The sequence below is a fragment of the Acomys russatus genome, chromosome 29, assembly GCF_903995435.1.
Source record: "Acomys russatus chromosome 29, mAcoRus1.1, whole genome shotgun sequence".
NCBI lineage: Eukaryota > Metazoa > Chordata > Mammalia > Rodentia > Muridae > Acomys > Acomys russatus.
The window spans coordinates 26,959,621-26,982,639 of record NC_067165.1 but is presented as its reverse complement, the minus strand read 5'-3'; the positions used below and the strand labels follow the sequence as shown (position 1 = coordinate 26,982,639).

The window sequence follows — 23,019 nt, the reverse complement described above, 5'->3', positions numbered from 1 at the left end:
AATAATGTATGTACCAGATGTTGTACAGTGCCTGGCATCCAGCTTGTACTGAGTGTGTGATAGCTACTGCTATTATTAATAACACATTACAACTGTTTAGCCTAAGAGGGTCTCAGTGCTTGTGTCTGTCTGGGGTTTGGTATCAGGCTAGGTCTTTAGTTTGTTTTGTGCCTCATATCTATAAATTTCAGTTAAGCGTCTTTTATATTTTGCAGTCATTTTTATATCTCACCAAATGTCACCCATAGGCCTTAGGATAAAGGAAGACGTTTTTCCTGCTGGATGTGTCCTGTCCTTGAGCGCTTACCTGACCTGGGTATAGCCTTTGGTTTGATCCTCAGCGTCACTGACTGAAAAACATCTTAGTGCACAGGTCCCCTGCTCTTCTCTGTGTGGCTGCCTTGGTTTTACTAATGCTGATGCTTCAGTGATGGGCCTGCTTCTCCAGATGCTTCCACATCATCCCTTTCTGTGTGCTGAAAGAGTACGCACTTGCCAATGGTTTTCATAGTCATGACCTAATGACCAAATGCAGAGTATTCAAAGTGCTTAAGGATGAAATATTAGCCCAAGCAAAGTATAAATAGAAAATTAGGTCTCCTACAAAAACCTTCATCTAATGTGTTTTAAAACCAAAGACAAGTATATTTTTGGATTATGCATGCTTCTGTTTTTCTTCCATTAGCCTGAATCATTAAGCACACAGACTAGAGCTGCAGACATGCTCTCTCAGTGAAATACAATCCGACGCTCCCTGTTGTGCTGACTTCCCTTTCCCTTTTCTGTATCTTGTCTGTCTCAGCCCCATCACCCGCCACATCTTTTCATCAGGGCCAGAAGCTCTCAACCTATGGGTTGTGACCCCTTTGGAAGCCAAATAACCCTTTCACAGGGGTTAAATATGAGATATACTGCGTATCACATACTTACATTACTATTCATAACAGTTATGAAATTGCAACAAAAATAATTTTATGGAGCCGGGCGTGGTGGCGCATGCCTTTAATCCCAGCACTTGGGAGGCAGAGGCAGGCGGATCGCTGTGAGTTCGAGGCCAACCTGGTCTACAAAGTGAGTCCAGGATGGCCAAGGCTACACAGAGAAACCTTGTCTTAAAAAACCAAAAAAAAAAAAAAAAAAAAAAAATTATGGTTGGGGCCAGCACAGCACGAGGAGCTGTATTAAAGGGCCATGCGTTGGGAAGGCTGAGAGCCGCTGTGCTAAGCCCTGTCTGCTTTCCATTGCCCATGTGTGCATCTGTTGGCAGAGCTCTATCGGCTGCCACCTCCTGTGATCGTTTTGAGCCCCTTCTTTTGAGACAGGATGTCACTGAGCAGCCCAGTTTGCTCTTGATTTTGTGGCAGTCCTTCCACGTGTGCCTCCCCACTGCTCCTAGACAGGTGCCACCACACAGCTTCTTTGTTTCCCTTGATCTTCTTTGTCCTGTCTCTTCTGAAACTTGCTCTTCCATGGTGCTCCCAGCTCTGATGTGCTCCCAAGATGAGTTTCAGCTTTCCTCACTGTTTCTTCTTCAAAGTTGGCATGCCCCAAAGTTCTGTCATTGGATCTCTGATTTCCCCACTTCGTCCTTTCTTCCTTAGGAGCCTTGATTTTTGTTTGTTTTGTGTTTTGTTTTGTGTTTTTAATGACTTCAGTGTCATCTTTCTAATGATATAATATAGTGATGGTATTTTCCCAACTTCATCTCCAAAGTTTCAGGCGTTTGATTGTGCTGCCAGCTGCTGTTGGCAGTCCCTGTTCTGTTCTCTCCAGCTTACTTGTGATTCTGAGAATGGAATCCAGAGCTTTCCAGCCATTAGCTGTCTGACCTACCAGTGAACTATATATCTCTCCAGGCCTTGCCATCTCCTCTTGAATAGCCTACCACCTACCTCCCTATAAAGTATAATAATAATGGTCTTATTCTGAATTCCTCATTTAAGTCTATGAAATAAATCCACTGACTGTACTTATCATCATAGAAATAATTTGCACATAACGGGTGGATTTACATAGCCCAGTGGTGTCGCACTTACCTTAGCTGGCATGAGCAAGGTCTTTGGTTCTATACCCGACACAGGGGAGGGGAAATGCCTTTTGATCTGACTTCACTCTTTTATACAATATTTGGCCTGCCTGTGAGCCAACAGGCCAGCAGAGGGCGCCAGATCTCACTATATGTGGCTGTGAGCCACCATGTGGGTGCTGGCAATTGAACTCAGGACCTTTGGAAGAGCAGCCAGTGCTCTTAACCTCTGAGCCATCTCTCCAGCCCCAGTTTGTTTTTGTTTTGTTTTGTTTTTTATTTCTCATCCAGCTGGCACACCATCACAGACTAATAATTCTCTCTGCTAGTGGTTGTGCTTGTCAGGCTGTGTCTGCACTCAGCAGTCATTGCTCTGTTCCTTAGGGGTACTTAGGGGTGACCCTTGAATTCACCCATTTGATGTTGAGAATTGGTTAGTTAGTCCTTTCCGGCTTTCCAGTTTTAGTTCTTTTATGAATACACCTTTGGATCCAACCAAACTACCTCTTCACCTCCCCGCTCCCCTGGGACAGGGTTTCTCTGTGTAGCCTTGGCTGTCTTGGACTTGCTTTGTAGACCAGATTGGCCTCGAACTCACAAGTGTGAGGATTAAAGGCGTGCACCACCATGCCCGGCCTACCTCTTTTTTTGTTTTGTTTTGTTTGTTTGTTTAAGTTTTGATATTTTCTAGCTTTATGATGTAGGAAAATAAGCTATTTTTAAAAATACAATACTTAGGTCAGGTGTAGTGATGACTGGAGCATTGTCACAGCATTCTGTATTTTTCTTTCTTTTCTTTTCTTTTTTTTAAATTTTTATTCCCAAGACAGGGTTTCTCTGTGTAGCCTTGGCTGTCCTAGACTCGCTTTGTAGACAGGCTGGCCTCGAACTCACAGCAATCTGTCTGCCTCTGCCTCCTGAGTGCTGGGATTAAAGGCGTGCGCCACCATGCCCAGCCTGTATCTTTCATGTACAAATGGATGGTGAGCTGCTGAGACTGGGGTGCCTTTCCCGGTCTGTGTAGCCCAGGGTGGGTTCGCTCAGTTGGTAGTTTCTGAGAGAGATGAACAGTAACTTAGTGAAGGTAGCCTATAGGTAAATAAAGTAGTTTTCAAGTTCTTGAAGTTTTAAAATTCAAAAAGAAAAACTGTTAAAAAAAAAAAAAAGATAGTTTTTAGGAAAGCTAGTAATTCAATCGTAGGTGGGCTTTTGACTACTTTGTTCTTCTATTTATCACCTTTCCAGCCCTTATTTTACCCTAATCCCTTTGAACCCAACAGTAGGTAGGAGAGACAGAAGGTGCCGATTAGGGGTGTCAGATTCCTAGGGGCAAGTCTAGTCTTAGTCATCAGAATATCCAGCAAACCAGCAATCCAGCAGTAGCAAACACAGCAGCCACCTCTTTGGAGCACACCTTAGGACTCTCCCATTTATGCCTTCTCCAGTGTCCCCAGGATTAAACTATTTGCAGCTGTCAAAAAGCATGCACGAGACAATCAAAATTAATGGCTGTGGACAAACTAAAGCAGCCCTATATCCCACGCCTGGGATTAAAACAAAAACATATTCACATAACAAAACTTGGTTTTTAAAGAATCCAAAATTCTCACTACACTCAATATAGCGAACTAGAGTTTCAGTGTTTCGGGGTGGACAGGAAGTAACCGATTTAGACAGTCTGAGCTCAAAGCCTTTACTGTGTATTTAGATTCTCCGGGAAACAAATATAAATTGCAATTCCCTTTGAGTTATGTGGTAAATGACACCTCGTTCTCAGATTCATTAGCGTGCTTTGACCTGGTCCATAGGGTTAGCTGGGGATTTGATTAGGAAGGAACAAATTTACTAATTTAAGGAAGAGCCTATTTTGTAATAATTTTTGTACTTTGAAAACTCTTACATATATAATTGTGCTTTTAATAGTTATTAAAACAAAGTGCTTCTGAGTTTATTTCAAACTCCAAGTTCTTGTTTAATTTCTTCAGCGCCAGCAGAAGCTTCAGAAGGATCGCCTCATGAACGACTTCTCGTCAGCCTTGAACAATTTCCAGGTTGTGCAGAGAAAGGTGTCTGAGAAGGAAAAAGAAAGTATAGCCAGAGCAAGAGCCGGGTCTCGTCTTTCTGTGAGTTTACTCCCAAGAGAGGCCTTTACAGTCCCAGAGTTGACCCCAGCATTTTCCCTTTCCAACCACTGGCCTTGTTCACTGTCCACCAGACAACAGACGCCAGCCCCGTCCTGTGCAGAGTGCCCTCTGTTCTCAGGTCTAAACTGAAAGGCAGATCTGTTCTCACCCATTTCGTACTTGTTTCTTACTGAAGACAAGTTGCCTGTGTCATCTCATAGATGCAGTTGGAGTGGAGGGACACCACTCCTTGGGGATGTAGCTAAGGCAGCTCTTTGTTTTGTGTGTCTCTGGCATGTTTTTGGATAACAGCAGTGATAATGCCATCTGCTTTCTAGGCAGAAGACAGGCAAAGAGAAGAGCAGCTCGTCTCATTTGACAGGTAAAGAATCACTCATCCAGCCTGCTGGATAGTTACTAAGAGTCCACACCTTTGTGTCTATTATTATCACTCTTTTTCTATGTTTGTGGGGGTTCTGCTTGCATGTAATTCTGTGTACCATGTGAAATGTCTGGTGCCTACAGAGGCTAGAAGAGAGCTTTGTGTCTCTTGAAACTGGAGTTTCAGGTGGTTGTGAGCTTTCATGAAGGCGCTGAGAATCAAACCTGGGTCCTCTGCAAGAGCATTCAGTGCTCTTGACTGTTGAACCATCACTCCCGTCTCTTTGTGCCTATTTTTACTTAAAAAAAAAATCAGGGCTGGTTGTAGTGGTATACACCTTTAATCCTCACACTTGGTAGGCAGAGGCAGGTGGATGTCTGTGAGTCAGGCCAGCTCGGTCTACATAGTGAGTTCTGGAATGGCCAAAGCTATGTAGTGAGACACTGTCTCAAAAAAGACAAAAGAGAAAATAAATAAGAAAGATCAGGGAGTTGATCCAGGCATACTAATGCATGCCTGTAACCCCAGCACTCTGGGTGATGAGGCAGGAGGATCAAGAGTGTTGGAGGATAACCTAGGCTACATAGCTTGATTGTCAAATAAGTAAGTACATGAATAAATAATAGAGTTGGAGAGATGACTCCGTGGCTGAGAACCCTGGCTGCTTTTGCAAAGGACCAGGTTTCATTTCCCAGTATTCATATGGTGGCTCACAACTGCCTGTAGTCCAGTCCCTTAGGAGCCAATGCTGTCTTCTGGCCACCAGGCACCATGCCCAACTCCAAATATTTCTTTTAATTTAATAAATAGCATACTTTTCTTCTAAGTACCCAAAACAAATCAAATTGCAAACATTTTTTGTTTGTTTGTTTGTTTTCAAGATAGGGTTTCTCTGTGTCACCCTGGTTGTCCTAGACTCACTTTTTAGACCAGGTTGGCCTCGAACTCACAGCAAGTGCTGGGATTACAATGCCCGGCTCAACTTACAAACATTTTATTAGATTTTAGTTTGGTTTTCTGTTAAGTGGAAGAATCTATTCCAAAACATAGTCTCAAGGAAATGCCTGAGAACTAGGCATGGCTCTGACAGATGAGCTGGTGAATCCCTGTTTGCTGGTTGAGTCTGCTTTCCTGCGTGTAGTGCTCCTGGGACCAGCAACACTGCTGTACTGTGAGAGTGCCCTAGAGAGCAGGGTCAGTGCAGTCCAGTGAGTGCTAACCTCCGGGTGTGTGTGTCCCTTGTTTAGCAAGTCCTAACAAGACTGCAGTAATACCCCTATGTGGAATAGGCAACGAGGCCTGTCCATAATTCTGCCTCATCACATTCTGCCCATGGCTGGAGTTTTACTTCCTTGGTGTCATACTTTTTCTTCTGGTTAGGAAATATGGCCTTCAGGGGCTTCGATAGCAGCCGAGTTGGATCCTGAGTAACATCTGCCTAGGTTCTGCTGTTAGCAGACATGTAGCTATGTCTCCTCGTACCTTAGAGGAATGAACTGGAGTGCTTGTCTCCCTGTAGCCATGAGGAGTGGAACCAGATGCAGAGCCAGGAGGATGAGGCGGCCATCACTGAGCAAGACCTGGAGCTTATTAAAGAGAGGGAGACAGCAATACGGCAGCTGGAGGTGAGCAGCAGGCGGGGCTGTTGTTGGGCTCAGTCAGGTGTCTGCAGATATTTGGAGATTATCAGTTATGGCAAAATTGAACCACTGCTGTGTGCTGCTGCCCTGGGCATAAAGAGTACCCAGCTTCTTCCTCAAACTCTGTTTAGCATATGGTCTCCGTGAGAGACACATGCATGGAAAACAGCAGGGCAGACAGTACTGTGTTGCTTTCTGTAATTTTCCCATCTCAGTGGCAGTCTCCAGGTTAAGGGCTCTGTAGAAAGCTCCTTTTCATAGTCTGAATAGACATCAGAAAGGCGGCTCAGCAGCTAGGAGCACTGGTTGTTCAGAGGACCTGGGTTCAATTCCCAGCACCCACACGGCAGTGCACAGTTGTCTGTAACTCCTGTTCCAGAGGACCCAACACCCTCACACAGACATACATTCAGGCAAAAACATCAATGCACGTAAAACAAACAAACAAACAAACAAAAAGCACTTGCTTTATTTTTGTACATTCTAAAGTCCAATTCCAAGTATAGTTCTTGTCACTTCAGTGGATCCGAGTTGGAACCATTTTTGAAGTGGGATGGAGGGAGAGTTGTAGTGACTGTTCTTGGCTCCTTGAGCACCATCATGACCAAGGCAACACATTTTCTTCAAAAACATTTAAAAAATTCTGTTAAAGGTATGATCATATGGTATGTCAGTTTAAATAAATACTGCCCTGGTTGGTAGACTGTTAAGTAGGAATTAGGAGGTTTGGTTTAAACTTTTAAAATTTAGTTCATTTTTTAATTTTTAAGTTTATGAATGCTCTTAGGGACCAGAAGAAGGGGTCAGACCCCCTAGAACTAGAGTTCTGGGTGTTTGTGAGCTGCCATGTGTGTGCTCGGAACTGAACCTGCATGCTCTGTAAGAGCAACAGGTACGCAAGTGCTGAGCCTTCTCTCCAGTCTCTAAAAGAAAGCATTTAATCAGCGGCTTGCTTACAGTTTAGGTAGGTAGGCATGGCATCGCGGCAGTGGCTGAGAGCTTACATCTGATTCACAAGTTGGAGGCAGAAATAGAGCGAGACTGGGCCTGTCATGGGCTTTTGGAACTTCAGGGCCCAACCCTCCACCCCTGTGGCACACTTCCTCTAACAAGGCCACACCTCCTAATCCTTCCTAAATGGTCCACCAGCTGGGGCAGTACTTATTTAAACCCTCACACCATATATATGAGCATGCCTTTAAGAGGCCAGACCATTGCTTTTCTACCTGACATGTGTCAGGCCATGGCTTATTAGCTTTGAGTAAGTAAAAGCCTGAACATAAGTAATCTTATTTCCAGGCCGGGTGTGGTGGCACACGCCTTTAATCCCAGTACTTGCTAAGCAGAGGCAGGTGGATCATTGTGAGTTCAAGGCCTGCCTGGGTCTACAAGGTGCATCCAGGACAGCCAAGGCTACACAGAGAAACTCTGTCTCCAAAAAAAAGAAGAATCTTATTTTCGTCACTTCCAAGAAAACCGTGCAGTTTAGTCCACCACCCTGACTGTTATTAAACTTCTTCAGTCAGAACAGCAGACTTCCAAATGATGTCTTTTCATGCTACTGACTGCTCTCCACCGTTTGAGCTCTTTGCCAGTTGAAAGCTGTTACTAGGGCATCATGCAAGTGACAGAATCCAGCAGTTCCTCACATACCCTGAGTCCACTGGGGAAAACCAACCTTGGTTGTTTGTCCTCCATGTGTTCCCCAGGCAGCACAGGACTATAGAAGCCATTTGAATTTTCTGGTCCAAAGTCCTAGTAGTCACTGACATTAGTGTGCTCCACCTAGGGCCATCACGGGGAGCATGTGTCCATCACTGCACTTCAGGCTCTATTGGATACAGTTTAGACTTTTTTGTTTTTGTTTTTGTTTGTTTTTTCGAGACAGGGTTTCTCTGTGTATCCTTGGCTGTCCTGGACTCGCTTTGTAGACCAGGCTGGCCTCGAACTCACATCGATCCACCTGCCTTTGCCTCCCGAGTGCTGGGATTAAAGGCATGCACCACCATGCCCGGCTTTACAGTTTAGACTTAATGATCTTACTGGTTCCCAGGTAACTTGTGTGATTACTGTTGCTTGATGCGCGGGTTTTATGTTTTTGTTCTACAATATTAGGTAAGCAGCAATAGATAGTTTTCCATTTGTAGAGAAAGCTTTAAAACACTGCGATTGTTAATCTTCAGGGAAGGAAAAAGAAGAAATCTTCTAACATGTTGCTTAATATGAGGTAACTGTTTTGTTGTGTTTTGTGTTTTAATCTCCCTTAGGCTGACATATTGGATGTTAATCAGATATTTAAAGATTTAGCTATGATGATCCATGACCAAGGTGATATGATTGGTATGTACTATTATACCTCTAATCTTGGGGTGAGTACAGAGACCTCAATAAGATGGGTTACCAAGAGTCCTAAAATTAGCAATACATATTTTTTAAACTATTGAATTCATTTTCTTTTTTGGAGTGGAGGGAGGGGAATGGGTGAGACGGTTTCTCCATGTAGCCCTGGCCGTTGTGGAACTTTCTCTGTAGACCCGGCTGGCCTTGGACTCACAGAGATCCACCTGTCTCTACCTCCCTAGTACTGGGATTAAAAGCTATCACCACCACTTGGCTCTGAATTAATATATTTTTGTTTTTCAAGACAGGGTTTCTCTGTGTATGCTTGGCTGTCCTGGACTCGTTTTGTAGAATACGCTGGCCCCTAACTCACTGAGAACTGCCTGCCTCTGCCTCCATGAGTGCCTGTGCCTCACCACGCCCAGCCAAATTTATTTTCTTTTTCTTTTCTTTCTTTTTTTTTTTTTTTTTTTTTTTTGTTTTTCGAGACAGGGTTTCTCTGTGTAGCCTTGGCCATCCTGGACTCACTTTGTAGACCAGGCTGGCCTTGAACTCACAGCGATCCACCTGCCTCTGCCTCCCGAGTGCTGGGATTAAAGGCATGTGCCACCATGCCCGGCTCGAATCATTTTCTTATATAGTCAATGTAGAGGCCAGAGGTGTCCTGTGGTCAGGCCTGTTCTCTCTTTTTTTTTTTTTGGTTTTTCGAGACAGGGTTTCTCTGTGTAGCCTTGGCCATCCTGGACTCACTTTGTAGACCAGGCTGGCCTCGAACTCACAGTGATCCACCTGCCTCTGCCTCCCCAGTGCTGGGATTAAAGGCATGCGCCATCACGCCCGGCCCTGTTCTCTTGTTATAGCATGTAAGTCTGTTAGAGAAGAGTTTTCAGTGCCCCAGCTTTGAGCTTCAAACTCCTGCAGGATTGTGGAGTTAGTAACTTTAAAAAGCTTTCTAATATGGAAATGATCTCAAGTTTATAAAAAGCTGCAAAATAAAAACAATACAAGGAATCTTTTATATCCCTCCCATGCATTTTCCTGGTTTAGTAACATTTGTTCCATTTACTTTGTGATGTGCCCTCTTCTGTGTGTATAGACAAATATGTGGCATGCATGCCCCCATACAGCTTTATTTTTCTTGAACCCTATATAGGTAAATTGCATAATTAGTAACCCTTGCTATTAAGTGTATCAGTGTTTATTTCTGAAGCATGGTGCTGTTCTCTTACCAAGTTAGAAATTGTAGCTGGGAGTGACAATGACAGCTGTAACCTCAGTGCTCAGCTGGAGGCATGAGGAGCAGGAGGTCAAGGCCAGTATCAGCTACGGAGCTTATTGTTGAGGATGTTGAGGTCATCTTAGACTACATGAGACCTTACCTAAAAAAAAAAATAATTACTTAAAGAAAGACAAAGAAGTACATTTTACTTTTTATGTCATGACTGGCTGGTCTAGATGCTGCTTATCTAGGCTCACAGTTAGACCTGTGGCATCAAATCAGTGCAGGGAGCTAGAGCGATGGCGCAGCGACTAAGAGCAGTGGCTGCTCTTCTAGAAGACTCTGTACACAGCACCTACACAGAGCTCACAGCCACCTGTAACTCCAGTTCCAAGGGATCCAGCACCCTCCCGTGGGCTCCAGGCATGCACGTGCTGCACAGACACACATATAGACAAAACACCCACATACACTTTTAAAAAAGAGAGAAATGTGTGTGGGGTTTTGTTCTGTTTTGTTTTTGTAGTATTGAAATGCCTGAATATGCTGAAATGTGCCTTGTATCTTTTACAGATAGCATAGAAGCCAATGTGGAAAGCTCAGAGGTGCATGTGGAGAGAGCCACTGATCAGCTACAAAGAGCTGCTTACTATCAGGTAAAAACCAATACCACAGAAAGTCTCTCTATGTTGGAGACATAGTGAATCCCCAGGCTGTGTTGACACATTGCAGACAGCTGCTACCTTTTGCCTGGGTTTATGCTGGAGGCAGGCAGCCATAATTTGTAGCCCCTGTCCCATTTTTAGTATTTATCTTTGCAGTCAGATCTCCAACATCATCAAATCTTGAATAACTTACTCAGAAGCTGTGTGGATGCAACACTAATCTCGTGAGCTAGCTTGATGTCTAAATCTAGCGTGATGCTAATCTTTTATCCTAAATGGCAGGGCTGCTGGGAAAGTAAGACCTGCAGGGAGAGCGGAGCTCCCGAGACACCTTATGTGGACTGTTGACCAGAGCACAATGTCTTAGAGTCAACTACGAGACAGTTCTGTGTACACAGCATTTAATCATTATGGAGCCGAGCCCATGAAGGGAAGTCTTCTGGCTTGATGACTTTTTTTTTCCACCCCCAGAGCTGAGAACCGAACCCAGGGCCTTGTGCTAATCCCCAACCCCTAGCTTGATGACTTTTATGGGTCTTTGTTTTGTTTATTTGAGACAGGGTCTCACTATGTAGTCCTGACTGGCTGGGAACTCACTTGGTAGACTAGGCTGGCTTTGAACTCATAGAGATCCTCCTGCCTCTGCCTCTCAAGTGCTGGGATTGCAGGTGCGCCACCGTAGCTCATTCTCTGAGTCTATAATTCAGGTGTTAGATATTGGAAATGAAGTCCTTATTTCCCTCAGCTGGTACTGCAGAGCTGTTCAGAATTAATTAGCATTTTATCATTTTCTGTGTTCCTGGGATAGCTGTATTTTACATGGGAGTACGCTTGAGGAAGTTGTGCTTCATAACAGTATTTCCTTGAAAAAACTGATTGTAATTTACAGCAGTAAAAATTACATCTACTCACTGTTGTATTATGTATGTGGGCACTAAAAGATGTCAATGGGGTTATAGCAGAAAAGGAGAGTTTGTACTAAATGTTAAGTGAGAAAAGCATCAAATATTCAGTGTGACCCAGTTACACCAGACAGGAATGTGCACAGATGAAAAAGCAAAAGGGGCACGGTGTACTGGCACGGGCCGCTAACCAGCATTCAGGAGGCCATGGTTGTGGATCTCAGTAGATTAAGCTAGCCTGGTCTGTAGAGAAAGCTCTAGGCTAGCCACGCCTATATCTTGAGACCCTATTTCAGACAAACCCAAGAGAACAGAAAGAAATAGAATCCTATGTTAGCAGTCTTATCTATGGGTGATTATTTTCCTTCTACTGCCTGTATGTTTTACAGTGAACATACAATTTGTGACAGGTATGAAGTGGTTATTAAAACACAATCACAAGGGCCTAGAGAGAAGGCTCGGTGGCTAAAGAAAACAGGAGGCCTGGTTTCCAAATCTCAGGTCCCACAGGCGGTGTGGCAGCTGTTTGTAATTCCAGCCGTGGAAGTAGAGGGGGTCTAGGAAAAAGTCTAAGACAAAGGCATAGCTCCTTTGCAAAATTGTATTTGGGGACAATTAAAACATGCACTACTACTTAGAACTGGTGGGTTGAGATTTTTGAGAAGACGTTTGCATCTTTGTGCATGGTAAGAGTTAATTATATGCTGGGATGTGACTCAGTAGGCAGGTGCTTACCTAGCACACACACAAGGCCCTGAGTTAAATCCCAGCATTGAAATATAAGAATTTTATTCTGATGCCAGGGGTGGTAGTGCACGCCTTTAATCCCAGCACTTGGGAGGCAGAGGCAGGCTGATCTCTGTGAGTTGGAGGCCAGCCTGGTCTACAGAGGGAGTTCCAGGACAGCCAGGGCTATACAGAGAAACCCTGTCTCAAAGAAAGCAAAAGTTATGAATTTCAAGGACGCAGATTATGATGCACTCTGAATCTTACGTATAAATTTTTTTGGCTTGTTTCATGAGTGTCTTTAAATATTTCTTTCCTCAGAAAAAATCTCGCAAGAAGATGTGTATCCTCGTGCTTGTCCTGTCAGTGATTATTACAGTCTTGGTAGTTGTTATCTGGGTTGCTTCTAAGTGAAGTGTGGTTGCCTCAGAGCCTTCTCCTGCTGAGTTGTTTTCGAGGGCAAGTGCTTGATGGAGTCTTGCCAGCACAGAGAGACCACAGAAGAGAGCGTGTACCAGAGTGTCCTGTGATAATTTAGCTAGAAACTAACTACTAACTAGTCCTTGGAATTAGTGACCATGGAGACAGTATTTATCAATTTATGCATACATTCTATTGATTTCTCAAATAAGGAGTTAACTTATTTGTATCTTCCTTTCCCTTGTATTTTGATTGCCCTTTATCTCATGTTTATTGACAGTTCCATTGTGAATATTCTTTTTGACAGATGACACTACAGTCTCATAATATTGTCTTTTTGTATATATACAAGCTACCTTTTTATGAGTATCTGAGATAAATTTCCTTCTGGAGCCAGCCTTTTGGAGTCCGAGAAACTGTACGATATGCCAGCAGTTTTTATTATTTTACATTTTGATGTGAGTTTCTGAGGGGTCGCTTCTCTGTTCAGCAAGATTTTGGTACTGTATATAACTGGGGAGTAAGAACACTGCACGAGTGACTTCAGATGAAATGAAAAGAGCCTGTCAGAGTGGGCCCATTGCCAGGGTGTGTGTGAAAGTTTGGGTTTAAGTTAAATTGACTTTATTGTCTGCTGGTGTCGTTTACAGTGTCTATCCTCACACACTAAGCCATCCCACTCCTGTTTTAAAGAGGTTCTTTTCATTAACATTGTTATAATCAGTCGGGTCCCTCTCCCACCTATCTGCATAGAAAGGGAGAGTTAGGGACAGCATGATCTTGGAAAACAAATAGGAATTGTTGGAATGAGTCCTTCATGTTCACTTGTGGTTTGCATTCTGGTGAATGATAAATGTTGCTGTCATTGGCTGTTCCCAACCCTTATAAGGTTTGCCTGGCTTTGATGGCAAGATTTTAAAATTTAGATTGGAGTGGGCAGGGTTTAAAACTTAGGTCTGTGAACCTACTGATAAAGCAAAGAGGAGGTTCATGTTTGTAAATAATACTGGTTTAGTGATGTTAGACTTACCTAATTTATGAGCAAGAGAGCAAACTGTGTAGTTTTAGACAAAAACAATTTTAATAAAAGGTTGCTGTCTTGTAATATAAATGTTGTCCACTGCCCTTTGTTACAGGCCTAGAACAGTTAGAGAGCGTGTAACTGGGTTAGGCTCTCAGATAAATGTGAACTGAGGCTGGAAATGTGAGCTTCACTGAATGAGAGGGTTTGGCTACTGTGGGTGTGTTTATGTTTGTTTCTTCTATTCCTCTTAATGTTACCTAATTTTGGCCTGTGCTAATATGATCAGTAGGGAAACAAGGGTCCAAATGCGTAAGTTTCTTTGCACTTTTGCACCATCCCACCTACTTAGTACAAATAAACATTTAAACACTTTTGTAGTTATTTTTATGAGTTAACATCCTGGTGATGTAGGCATTAGATACTGTACTGCAGTGAAAGAAGAGACCTCAAGAAAACTGGAGAGCAGGTAAGGACTGACTTGGGAATTGCTGTCTTTGGAAGACATGGCGAGGGGCTGGAGAGATGGCTGCATGGTTAAGAGTGCTGACTGCTTTTCCAGAGGATCCAGGTTCAATTCCAGCAGCCACATAACAGCTCACAACTGTCTGTAACTCCAAGATCTCACACCATCACACAGATATACATGCAGGCAAAACACCAGTACGCATAAAATAAAAATAAATTAATTTTTTAAAAAAGGACAAATCAAAAACTGTACATACTTTTTTTTTTTTTTTTCCGAGACAGGGTTTCTCTGTGTAGCCTCGGCTGGGCTGGCCTTGAACTCACAGTGATCCTCCTGCCTCTGCCTCCCAAGTGCTGCGGTTAAAGGCGTGCGCCACCACTGCCCAATCCTACACTTCTAATCCTAGTAAAAGACACGACAGTCAGCCTGTGAGCTTAAGGCCAGACTGGGATACACAACAGGTTTGAAATCAGCTTCTGCTTAAGGTAGAGAGGGAGGGGCTGGAGAGATGGCTCAGAGGTGAATAAGCCTGGTTGTTCTTCCAGCCACATGGTGGCTCACAACCATCTATAATGAGGTCTGGTGCCCTCTTCTGGTGTACAGGTGAGCATGAAGGCAGAGCACTGTATACATAATAACTAAATAAATCTTTCAAAAAAGGGGGGGAGAGGAAGAGAATACAGCTGTCGGCGTGACAGAGGTCCACATGGACCACATCTGTTCACAGAGAAACCCCTATTTTCAGACTGTGGCTGGACTTGGATACATCATTTGTATCCAAGAAATAAAAAAGGGGTCTGTTGTGGCAAGCTATTGGGAACAACAGAGTGGCTGCAATTCCAATAATACCTTGTCATTGATCCAGCGGTGTTTATTACGTGGCTATGGGAACAAATAGGAACTTGATCTAGAATGTGTAGCAATTGTCAGGAAGCCCCAACAAGCATATTCCTAGAACCTGCTTGTACCTGAGGATATCGGGAGGCACCAGGGTCTGGACAGTGACTCTTGCCTTCATGGTAAAAATGTTTTTAAAGTGCTGAAGCTGGGGTCTCCCTGCCCTTAGCCCGGTGTGTTTCCTGGACATAAGAATCCACTAAAGCTCCATGTGCATATTGTGTGCAACCACAACTGAGAACATTGCTTGTAAGTCAAAAACTAGACCGGAGTAGAAAAGACTTGAAGATTCCTGGCCTACCGGTGACTTGCTGAGGGGATTTGGACAAGTCGCGTTAGCCCATTAGTTCCATGCTTTCTCATTTTTTTTTTTTTTCACTATAAAACTCCTAACAGATGTCTAATTTAAACATACAAATTGTAAATATGCTTTTGTATTCCTTTCCATTTTGCATCTCCTGTTTCATTTTGCATCTTGCTGTATTGAAGTTGAAATGTTTTAGGAGCACTAGGTTCTCCCTACTACTGGGTACTCTTTTAGCCTTGGCTGTCCTGGTCTCCCTTTGTAGACCAGGCTGGCTTCGAACTCACAGCGATCTGCCTGCTTCTGCCTCCTGAGTGCTGGGATTAAAGATGTGTGCTACCACCGGGCATGGTGGCGCACGCCTTTAATCCCAGCGCTCAGGAGGCAGAGGCAGGCGGATCACTGTGAGTTCGAGGCCAGCCTGGTCTACAAAGTGAGTCCAGGGCAGCCAGGGCTACACAGAGAAGCCCTGTCTTGAAAAAACAAACAAAACAAAACAAAAAAATGTGTGCTTCCACGCCTGGCCTAGGTACTCTTTAAAGAGGAAAAAAAATAGGTTTTTTACATTTTATTTTACATGCATGAATGTTTTGCTTGCATGTCTGGCTGTGTCCCATGTGCATGCCTGGTGCCCTCAGATTCAGAGCAGAGGTCAGATCCCTGGAACTGATGGTAGAGATGAGCCTCCATGTGGGTGCTGGCAACTGAACCCTGATTCCCTGCATGAGCCACACATGCTCTTAGCTACTTTGCTGTCTTTTCAGTCCCTCTAGCAGTCTCTTAAACTGAATGAGTGCTACGTAGAGTAAATAAAAGTAGTCCGGCCACTTCATGGGTAATGTTTCACAGTAGGAACGTGAACGATAGTAGATTGGTGCTCTCAGCGCAAGGGAATGTGCATGTGTGTTCAGGTGCACGTGCCCACATGCACACACATTTTTTATTTTTACTAAGGGAAGCTTACCCACAAGGTGTGCAATATGTTATATTCAAACTAAACTTACACTGCTTTGTACTATTGGGCAGACATTGAAGTGAGATTACCAGGCAGACATGGTAGCACATGCCATGAATCTAGCACTCAGGAGGTAGAGGCAGATGGATCGCTATGAATTCAAGGCTATTCTGGGCTACATAGCATGACTCTGTTTTTTTTTTTTTTTTTAAAGGAAAATAAATTACTATTCAAAACCACATGTGGAGGTGTACATAAAGACCAAGTTTTTAACCTGTGGAGAAATGAAATCTAAGAGATAAAATTAAAATCATTCCAAATTGGGGTGGGAGGCTGAGGGAAATGCATGTATACATAGGTGTGCGTGTGCATATATGTAGATCGAATACATGTATCCATCATGGGGCAAACCTTGGATGTTCTTCAGTTGTCTGTTATTTTTGTTTGAATCAGTCTCTTGCAAACTCGTTTTGCCAAGTAGGTGAGACTAGGTGGCCAGTGAGCTTCCAGTTCTTTGCCTGGCTGCCTCCCATTCTCCCCCCACTTATAATTTTTTTGTTGATTTTGGGGGGGGGTGAATTTCACATCATGACCCCAGTCCTATTCATTCCCCAGTCCTTCTATGTTTACTCTCCACCCTTGTAACCTCCCACCAAAAGAAAGTAGAAAATAAAAAATGTAAAGTCTTGTGGAAGCTGTAGTGTGTCATGCAGTACACCCTTCTGTCCAAACATCTGTACTTGCAAATGTTCTTTGAGATGAGTCATTGACCGAGTTTGAGGCCTCTGCTATCAATACTGTATCCTCAGTTCAGATTCCTGCTGTTGCGCTGTGTCGTGGAGACGCTGCAGCTTTGGTTCTGCAGGACTGGCCCCATCACTTACAGATGGGGTAGGTGTTGGGCGAGTTCAAAGCCCTGGGTCTGTCTTCTTCCTATTCTTACGGTCATTCACCATCTTCCCTGGCTGTTTGTTTGGGTTTTGGGGACCTAAACTTAGGGCCTCAGGCTTGCAAAGCAAGTTCTTTACTGACAGACTTCTCTGCATTTCCCACCCACATCTTTGGGGATGCCAGAGAACGAACCTGAGACTGCACAAGGACCTGGATTCTGGATTGAAGCCTCTGTGCTACAAAACCAATTTTAAAAACTTATTTAAATATTATTAAAATGAGAAGATGGAGCTCAGAGGTAAAGTGCTTGTTCAATATAAGTGAAGCCCCGAATTCAACCCCAAGTATTGGTGGGGAATGGTGATATTACATGGCAACTTTATTTGTAACACTCCATTGTCTCAGTTAGCAAAGTAAAAATTGACACACCTATCACACTCATGTACACACACACACATACACACACACTCCAAAGGTCCAAGGTAGGAATGGTAGCCTGAAACAGAAATGTAAAGGCTTGTGTGTGGATGACATTTGTGGAATATGAGCCGGGCATGGTGGCGCACGCCTGTAATCCCAGCACTCGGGAGGCAGTGGCAGGCGGATCGCTGTGAGTTCGAGGCCAACCTGGTCTACAAAGTGAGTCCAGGACAGCCACGGCTATATAGAGAAACCCTGTCTCGAAAAACCAAAAAGAAAAAAACAAAACAAGATATTTGTGGAATATTTGAGCCATTAGTGCTGGCATGCTATTATGCTAGATTTTTAAAAATATTTATTTATATTAATATTTATACAGTATTCTGCCTGCATGTACACTTGCCAGAACAGAGCACCAGATCTAATACAGATAGTTGTGAACCACCCTGTGGTTGCGTGGAGTTGAACTCAGGACCTCTGGAAGAGCAGGCAGTGCTCTTAATCACTGAGCCATCTCTCCAGCCCCTACACTTAATATACCTAGAAAGCTATTTGGAACCGGTTGTGGTGGCGTGCACCTTTAATCTCAGCACTCGGGAGGCAGAGGCAGTTGGATCGCTGTGAGTTCAAGGCCAGCCTGCTCTACAGAGCAAGTCCAGGACAGCCAAGGCTACATAGAGAAAGCCTGTCTTGAAAAACAAAAAAAAAAAAAAAAAGAAAGAAAGAAAGAAAGCTATTTGGGAGATTTATTGTACCCCCTTTATGTTTTTTATGTTTTTATTTTATGTGTATGAGTATTTTGCCTAAATGCATGTCTATGCACCACATGCATGGCTGGTGCTGGGGAGTCTTAGAAGGGGGAGTTGGATCCCTTGGAATTAGTTACAGATGATTGTGAGCTGCCATTTAGGTGCCAGGAATCAAGCCCAGGTCTTCTGCAAGAGCAACAGGCGTTCTTTATGGCTGAGCCATCACTAGACAACACCCCCCCCCCCCCCCCCCCCCCCCCCCGTGTAGGAGTCAGAGGACGACTGTTCTCTCCTTCCACTATCTGGTCCTAGGGATTGAACCCAGATTGTCAAGGTTGGAGGCAAACGCCTTTGCCTGCTGATCCATCTTGCCAGCCTTTCTGTATTCTTTAAATGAATCAAGAAGCTGAGTCAAGCTTGCCCATGATCAGACAGTGGTCATCCTGAGTTCTCATACGTCAGGCCACCATTACAGAGGATATACAGTCTGCATCACTGACAGGAGCTGTCCTGCTCACCACCACCTCTTTAGAGTGCTCTCTGTCTCCGGAGAAACAACAATTTCTACTTCTGTCTTCACAAGCATCATCTCCTTCATAACACCTTGTGCACTTTTCAACTATCAACCTGCTAAATGAAGTATCCTGTTTATAATAGCTAGCCACATAATTTTTCATTGTCTTCATTTGATCATACCAAAGATGTTTTAAGATTTGTTTTTATTTATGTGTTTATGTATATTATGTGTGTGTGCAAATGAAGGCCAGAAGAGAGTATTGGAGCCCCTGGAGCTAGGGACATGGTTGGTTGTGTGCTGTTTGATATGAGTTCTGGGAACCAAATGCAGGTCCTCTGGAAGAGCAGTGAGCGCGCTAAACTGCCAAGCCATCTCTTCGGCTCCAAGTAGCTTTTTCTTCTGACCAGGGAGTCTTGTGTAGGCTGTTCAAGCTTCCAACTCACAATGTAGCAAAACTGGTTCTTCTGCCTCTTACCTTCAGGTGCTAACCTTAGACATAACGTCACATCTGGCCATTTTAAGTTGTTTTTTGTTTGTTTTTTGTTTTTGTCTTTTGTATCTTTTTTGACAGGAAGCTTTTAACGTGGGTTTGGTTTTGTTTTGTTTTGTTTTTTTCTGTAGTTGTTTTGTTTTCTCCCACAAGATAGGGTTTCTCTGTGTAACAGCCCTACCTGTCCTGGAACTTACTCTGTAGACCAGGCTGTCCTTGAACTGACAGATTCTCCTGCCTCCACGTCCAGAGTGACTTAGATGTAGAAAAATCTGTCAGAGCCCTAAAATATTAATGTCTTTAGACTCTAGTCTAGAAAAGTGTGTCAGAGAGTTAAGAAATTAGCTTTTCTTTGGCCAGATGTCATGACAGCTAACCTTACAGCCTTTATTTCAAAGGGTTAACTGTGTTTGCTGTTGTATACTGACACCATTGGCGCCCAAACAAAAGGCAGTTTTCTTTTTTTTTTTAAGGTTTGTTTATTATTATGTATACAGTGTTCTGCCTGCATGTACACCTGCACACCAGAAGAGGGCATCAGATCACATTATAGATGGCTGTGAGCCACCATGTGGTTGCTGGGAATTGAACTGAGGACCTCTGGAAGAGCAGTCAGTGCCCTTAACCTCTGAGTCATCTCTCCAGCCCTAGAGTAGAGAATTATAAGGCTAAGAATATACCTCTTAGCTTTCTTGTGGATGACACAGATTGAGAAATTGAAAGTTGAACTTTATCTAAGATTTTATCCAGTCATTGATAGCTAGAGATGACTTCAACACTGCCTCATGCCTGAAAGGGAATTCAAAACTCAAAAACCCATACAAGTTGCCAGATAAAAGTATCTTTGTTGGGCCTGGAGAGATGGCTCAGAGGATAACAGCACTTTCTGTTCTTCCAGAGGTCCTGAGTTCAGTTCCCAGCAACCACATGGTGGCTCACAACCATCTACACTGGGATCTGATTGCCCTTTCTGGTGTGCTTAAAGATAGAGCACTCATACATAAAATGCATGAATGAATAAATGTTTTTTAAATAAAAGTATCTTTGTGGAGCTATAGGGCTATAGGGATGGCTCAGTGGTTAAAAGTTCTGTCTATTCTTCCTAAGGACCCTGGTTCAATTCCCAGCACTCACATGGCAGCTCACAATTGTCTGTAACTCTAGTTCCAATGCATCCAACAGCCTCATATCAATATACAATAAAACAAAGCCAGGCGTGGAGGCGCACGTCTTTAATTCCAGCACTTGGGAGGCAGAGGCAGGCAGATCGCCATGAGTGCCAGAAATGTCTAACCTCAAACTCACAGAGATCCACCTGCCTCTGACTTTCAAGTGTGTGCACCACCACCACCCAGCTCATAATATTTAAAACAATCTTTAAAAATATAGTATACTATGTTACATAAAACATTTTTGCTGAGCCAGGCATGGTGGTGCATGCCTTTAATCCCAGCACTCGAGAGGCAGAGGCAGGCAGATTGCTGTTCAAGGCCAGCCTGGTCTACAAAAGCCAGTCCAGGACAACCAAGGCTACACTGAGAAATCCTGTCTCAAAAAACAAAACAAAAACACAACAACAAGAAAAACATTTTTGCAACTCTGAGTACTTCTCAGAAATCATATCCTGTGCTCCAAGAGGGGAGTCATAGGATTATTTGCTTGCTTGAAGCCAAGTTTAGAATTAGGATTTATTTTTTACAGCCAGGCATGGTGGTGCATACCTTACTCCCAACACTCAGGAGGTAGAGGCAGGTGGATCTCAGTGAGTTTGAGGCCAGCCTGGTCTACAAAGTGAGTCCAGGACAGCCAAGGCTGTTACACAGAGAAACCCTGTCTTGAAAAACCAAAATAATAATAATTGGGATTTGTGTATGTGTGTGTTTGTGTGCTCTCAGCTTAGGATTTGGGATAAAAAAGCTGAAAGGGGATAGTAATAATCCTTTTACATTTTATTTAATTTTATTTTCCTTTTTGAGACAGGGTTTCTCTATAGCACTGACTATCCTGGAACTGACTGTATAGATTAGACTGGCCTGGAACTCACACAGATCCACCTGTCTCTGCCTCCCACACACTACCACGTCAGGCTTGATACTTTATTTCATTGAGACAGGGTTATCTGTAGTCCAGGCTGGCCTCCAACTGGCTATGGGGGTGACAGTGACCTTGAGCTTCTGAACCAAACTTGTCTTCTTCCTACATGTGGTGTTATGCTTTGTCCCTTTAGAGACCAAACCTGACCAGGAGGTCAGAGTGGATAGAGCATACAGCTTGTGTTTTATTTAATTTTGGAAAACAAAACAAAACAAAACAAAACTCCAAGAAACCTGTAACAACTATTTGAACACATCCATGCATGCCCTCCTCCTTTCCCCCCAATATCCCTTGGAATTTAGTCCTTCTGGCCTGTCAGGTGGCAGGTAGAGAGGCCACTGTGCCCAGTGGAGAATGACAGCAAAGGCCACGGTCTGTGCCATCCCACCCAGTGGGGGGTTGGGTTGTTTTTTTTTTTTTTGGTTTTTTGAGACAGGATTTCTCTGTGTAGCCTTGGCCATCCTGGACTCACTTTGTAGACCAGGCTGGCCTCGAACTCTCAGCGATCCGCCTGCCTCTGCCTCCCGAGTGCTGGGATTAAAGGCGTGCGCCACCACGCCCGGCTTCCCACCCAGTTTTATGTAGTACTGTGTACTGGATCTAGCTTTCCGTGTTCGGGGCAAATCCTCTTCCAGGTGAGCTGCATCGCATCTGAGCTACATTCTCAGCCCTTACTAATTCCTTTGATAAGTGGCCTGATTAGTTGCCATTCTTTCTGGATAAATCGATTGTGCTTTGAAGGCCCAAGGATCAGGCTGACCTCAAACTCAGAGATCTGCCTACCTCTGCCTCCCTGAGTGCTGGGATTACAGGAGTGTGCCACCACGCCTGGTTTGAGCATCTGTCTTGAGTGTTGGGAATACCATGTGAGATGATCCGGATAAAACTACATACCAGTAAACATTCAACAGACAAAGCCATTATAACCAGCAAGCTAGTGGCGTAGAAGATGACAACCCTAATGCTTCAGCGTACAGTAGAGTCACTATGACCCAAGCAGAAAAATCCTAGGGGGCCATTTATTAACCATTTGAAAATTGGTGAAACCAGTGAAAAAATTGAGGCCGTTTTTCTGTTTGAGCCTGTACCCAATTCTCATAAACAGACTACATTATTTCTGACACAGACTCCTTATCTATAGAAGCCCTCAAACTTCAGAAAATTACTGGTTCTGGGGATTAAACCAGTTGGCCTCATTCGTGCATGCGGAGCTAGGTGTGGTAGCTCAAGCCTTTAATCCCAGAGGGTGGGGGTGGAGGGTGGGGCGGGCAGAGGCAGACGGATCCCTGTGATTTCGAGGCCACCTGGTCTACAAAACGAGTTCAGGACAGCCAGGACTTGATACACAGAGAAAACATGTCTTGAAAAAAATAAGAGAGTAAGCTGTATGAGAATAAAATAAGGACAAATGAGTAAGGATGCTGCTTTCCGGAGGAGGGCTGGGAGGAAAAAAAGCAATGAACCACCACATCTCTAGCGATCACTGGCTTATCGCTATGTGAAGCGCTAAAGGCTGGAGTGCTGGGAGTTAATGCAGATTAGAGTTCAAGAGCTTTTGGAGGAAGCCGAACTTCGGAAAACCGATACCTCGGTTCAAACCGCTTCTGACCCCAACCAAAGAGAAGTCCTAGGCTCGAGTCTCCCAGCAAACAACTCAAACACTGCCGACTTCAAAATAAACCCCCAGTCCCGCCCCCGCCTCCCCCTCCCCGTACCGTCCCCACTGTCCCAACAAGAGGCGCTCCCTGGCGAGCGCGCTTGCGTTACGC

At 44.0% G+C, this 23,019-nt stretch overlaps 1 protein-coding gene across 1 annotated transcript in view; it reads left to right on the top strand.

Annotated features, from left to right (window-relative positions):
* Window positions 1-13,554, top strand: part of Stx12 (syntaxin 12) — a 32,363-nt gene extending 18,809 nt beyond the window's left edge. Inside the window, exons 4-9 of the mRNA XM_051171065.1 lie at window positions 4,012-4,149; window positions 4,488-4,531; window positions 6,051-6,156; window positions 8,439-8,511; window positions 10,304-10,386; window positions 12,345-13,554. Of these exons, the coding sequence (XP_051027022.1) occupies window positions 4,012-4,149; window positions 4,488-4,531; window positions 6,051-6,156; window positions 8,439-8,511; window positions 10,304-10,386; window positions 12,345-12,437 (537 nt within the window). The 3' untranslated portion in view covers window positions 12,438-13,554. The remainder of the gene's footprint in view (window positions 1-4,011; window positions 4,150-4,487; window positions 4,532-6,050; window positions 6,157-8,438; window positions 8,512-10,303; window positions 10,387-12,344) is intronic.
* Window positions 13,555-23,019: the final 9,465 nt, after the last annotated feature.